General features: G+C 39.5%; 1 protein-coding gene across 1 annotated transcript; it reads left to right on the top strand.

The window, feature by feature from the left end:
• The first annotated feature begins 942 nt into the window (after positions 1-942).
• pvalb5 (parvalbumin 5) lies at positions 943-4,207 on the top strand. The gene is made up of 5 exons (XM_068336014.1): positions 943-1,064; positions 1,584-1,660; positions 3,170-3,302; positions 3,572-3,681; positions 3,941-4,207. Exons 2-5 carry the CDS (start codon positions 1,600-1,602, stop codon positions 3,961-3,963), a joined length of 327 nt encoding a protein of 108 aa, XP_068192115.1. The 5' UTR covers positions 943-1,064; positions 1,584-1,599; the 3' UTR covers positions 3,964-4,207.
• The last annotated feature ends 146 nt before the right edge of the window (positions 4,208-4,353 follow it).

The following is a 4,353-nucleotide window of genomic DNA, read 5'->3' as shown; positions in this document are numbered from 1 at the left end:
TGTTCCTGTACGTCACATCACGGAATGAGACGTAAAACTGACAAGGGCTCCAGCCAATCAAAGAGCAGCACACCTGGCGTTCACCACCCAGAGACGTCAGTCAGTTTGATCCCGCCCATTCTATCAATGCTGGAGAAAGCGGTTCGTTATTATATCCCGTCACCTCACAACCGTGTGATTCACTCCACTGTGGTTCGGGAAGATGGCCTGTCTACTGTACATTAAATGTTTGTTTTTAGATTGAAGGCGATTTCTCTTAATTAAAAATTTGTAGCAAAGCAAAAATAAAAAATAATGGACGCTTCATCATCTGAAAGTTTCCCATGTGGACAACTTTCTATTCCATACATCTACAGGTTTTTAACAACTTTTGAGCAATAACACATGATACCTGATAAATGTATGAGGATTAGCTCATACATGTATACACAGAGTACACAAACACACACGCACGCACGTACACACACACACACACACACACACACACACACAAACACACAAACACACACACACACAAACACACACACACACACACACACACATATATCTCTCCCAGAAAAAATATCTACTTACATTAAGAATACACACAACTGTTAATTAATAGTGTACAGTGTACTCATCTACATGAAAAGTTTGCATTTCCTTTGTACACCTGCTTCTGTATTTTAATTATTCCTCATTAATAGAAAACAATAGCATAGTTATTATATAGCAAAAAGAGCAAATGTATTTGATAAATTTTGTATGAAACATTGCCTTGGAAAAAATATTTTGTCTGATTTGAATGTCATTGTTTTAACTGTGTTTTGGGGTTTTTTTTGCATGTGTTTGCAGGACAGTATGAATGACAGAATTATCTGCTCTGATTAACTGATGAAGGAGGAGGAGGCATGCTGTGGTGTGGGGGAAATCTCCCTGGGTTTGAGGACAGATACGTCACATTGCTTCTTGCACTCTGGATCACAAAGCTGCGAGAGTGTATCGGTGGTTCTTGGGCGCAGAGCAAGAGAGGCAGAGATCTGCACATCATAAGCTCAGAGAGTACAAACCTAACCCAAAGCCCGGTGAGTATGAGTCTTTTTACAATTTCATGTGCACAGTGATGTATGGATGGTGATAGCTGGGAATTCTGTGCATGATTTTACCCTGGAGCAACTCAGTTATTTTGTTTTAATAGGAGGTAGATATTAGAATTTTTAACCTTTTTTATGCAACCGTCTCTTCAGGGAAGGGAATTCTTTTATTTTGCAGAACAAAGCTCGGATCATCTAGCAATTCTCATATGATTTGAAACATGTCAAATGAGGAAATGCATATTTCTCTCTCTGAAAAACAACAAAGATAACTCTTTTTCAAACAATCCTCAAGGACCGTATTTTTAAAATGGCACAGTCATTCTCATAAAAAGCTTTAACTCAGAACCTTGTCTTTTTTTGACAGTGCCTTCTTACCTGAGGAATACCCATGAGAAATATAATGCGTGATCTGCCTGAATCTGTTACCTGATAAAAGAAAACACCTACACCAGTTTCATTTTCTGTCACTTTGGTTTTCTTCCCCGCATATGTGTTTGCATCCCTCAGGCAGCTACAGAGGACCATGGCATTTGCAGGGATGCTGAGCAATGAGGACATCAAGGCTGCAGTCCAGGCTTGTCAAAGTGAGTCAGACGATACACAAAGTTGTACACAGTGGTGGGAAGTACTTGAGTGCATTTACTCATGTATTGTACTTTTTGAGGATTTTAATTAAAAATGTACGTGTGGGAACTAAATGATGACCAATTGCAACATGATTCTGCATGATGACTTACTTGGGAAATAAAGTATATATTATTTGACACTTTTACCTACTACTTTGAATTCAGAACTTTTACTTTCAACCGAGTATTTCTGCAGTGGTGTCATGGACTTGTACTTGATTTGTAGTTCTGAGCACTTTTTCTATCTCACTCACAAAACTTTAGAAGCCTCAAAACACAAACACAGAGTTCACAGCAGGTGATAATGCATCCATTCACAGAGTAAGGGAGAGACATACTGTATTGTTAAACCTTCTTCCCGTGAGGAACACCTGTGTCATGTTTTGTTCACAGTGGGGACAGGAAGCCTGGCAGGTAACCAGGGAACCATGTGGCAGGAGACCCAGATACCAAAGTGTTTATGTTTAGCATCACACAAGCTATACCGCCTTTGCATCCTAAAGGTTTTAATAATTCATCTCTGTCAATTATGTCTGCCTGATGAGTCACAGCTCAACCATTCTGATTATATTAAATGTCAGCGCTTATATGCCCTTAAGATATGAAAACCCGGCTGTCAACAATTCTTTTGGGCAAAACAAAAATCAGATTTGATCAGTTTTGAACGCATTAGCAAAGAAGAATGGTTCATTTATATTAAAATTCAGAAAAATAAATTGTTAAATTAAAATAGAGAGAACAGAAAATGTGCTTTAATTCACTTAGGAAAACACATTTGAAATAATTTTTGAAAGCTTATTAAAAGATATTCCTCCTCTCACAGTAGACTTCATCCATTCTGCTGCCTCGTGGACGAAAGCTGGAATATAGTCAAACCGAAGGAAGTCCATTTTTGTGTGTGTGTGAGTGTGTGTGTGTGTGTGTGTGTGTGTGTGTGTGTGTGTGTGTGTGTGTGTGTGTGTGTGTGTGTGTGTTATGTGTGTGTGTTCATCCCTGACCTGGATGAATGAAAATCTACACTAACTTTATTTTAAGATTATTCATGTTTTACTCAGAAAGCAAATCTTCCATTCAGTGACTCCTCCTAAATCAGAATTTCCCATCTGACCTGCTTGATAAACAAATAAAGGGCTTGAAACATTTAGGTTCGCATTAGACCCACGGGTATGTTCAGCGTGCTTTGGCTGTTTCAATGGCATAATGACATAGCTTATAATGGTATACGACAGTGATGCGCTACAGGGTATATACTGTATTGGTAAATGTCATCGACTGAAGAATGAAACTCATCTGAGCGAATGAGTAAATGGGACATGTCTATTCAATCCCTCACCACTCCTGCTTTCTTTTCATTCAGAGATTGTGACCTCTCTCTCCCACATCTGCCGTCTCTTTCGTTTGATCTCTTCGTCTCACTCTCTCACACTCTCTTTCCATGCCTCTCACCCTCTCTCCGTGCCTTCATAGCTCCAGGCACGTTTGACTTCAAGTCGTTTTTTGCACAAGTGGGTCTGACCGGCTTATCTCAGGCAGACGGGAAGAGAGTGTTTACAGTTCTGGACCAAGACAGGAGTGGATATATTGAAGAGGAGGAGCTCAAGTAAGGATAAAGCATGTGTGTTACATCTATACTGTACTTTCCTTTTGATGGCCCTCAGGCAGATGTCACTTTATGAATGAAGCAGACTTTCTTTGGTGAATGAACTCAATACATGAAGAATGGACTGGTAAGTGAGAGAATGACGGTTTGGGTGTGGGGCAGCTCAGAAAGCCCTGGAGGAGGGCAGTAAAAAGTGATAGGAAAAGATGACATCTATGATGATGCAAGGCTGAATTTATCACTGATTTTTTTGTGTGTGCACACATTAGACGGTTCCTTCAGAATTTCTATCAAGAGGCAAGGGAGCTGACTGTGGCTGAGACCAATGGTCTGATGGCTGCAGCAGATAAAGATGGTGATGGCAAGATTGGGCTGGAAGGTAGGTTCTTGTAAGACATTTTAATGCTATCAGATGTGAAAAGGAGTCATCATCTGTGGGAGGGGGAGCTGTCCGCGACCCAGTGCTGAAATTCAAGTGTGATATAAGAGCATACAAAAACACTATAATAAGAAAAATTCATAACCAGTTGTCTTCTTCAATTTGACCAAACCCAATGTATGGAAAACACTGTTTTTCATTTAAGGAAACTCACACTGAAATTTTCACTGAATCCACTGTTTCTTCTTCTCCTCAACAGAGTTCTGCGACATCCTGAAATAAAGACAATAAATAATTTAACCCGACTGTTCCTCCCCATTTTGAATAACTGATTTCTGATGGAAATCCTGGTTTTCCATATGGTTTGACACGAATAAAAGAAACTAGATGAACTTTACCTGCCTGTTGCTCTTCCTGTTGATGTGATGTAACAATGCACAAGATATTTGGTGGATGGATGACTATAAACTGGATGTTAATTTAGTGTGTTTAATCCGTCAGGTAACTGGAATGATTAATAAATGTGTTAAAGGTGTGGGCCGTGTCTTCTTTTATTCCATGGTAGACTGTAGGCTTCAAACTACCGATCTGTATTTACATTCAAAGGATGTAAGTGAATGGTCCAAATAGTCTTTTCCTCAAATGAACTCTAATGTAGCTGTGTGTGTTTGC

Source organism: Antennarius striatus, chromosome 16 (assembly GCF_040054535.1).
Source record: "Antennarius striatus isolate MH-2024 chromosome 16, ASM4005453v1, whole genome shotgun sequence".
Taxonomy (NCBI): domain Eukaryota; kingdom Metazoa; phylum Chordata; class Actinopteri; order Lophiiformes; family Antennariidae; genus Antennarius; species Antennarius striatus.
This window is presented reverse-complemented; position numbering and strand designations above follow the sequence as displayed.

Coding starts and splice junctions, on each gene's coding strand:
- pvalb5 (XM_068336014.1), top strand. CDS start 1,600: ATGGCATTTGCAGGGATGCTGAGCAATGAGGACATCAAGGCTGCAGTC. Junction 3,303..3,571: donor ATTGAAGAGGAGGAGCTCAA/GTAAGGATAAAG, acceptor TGCACACATTAG/ACGGTTCCTTCAGAATTTCT. Junction 3,682..3,940: donor TGGCAAGATTGGGCTGGAAG/GTAGGTTCTTGT, acceptor TCTCCTCAACAG/AGTTCTGCGACATCCTGAAA.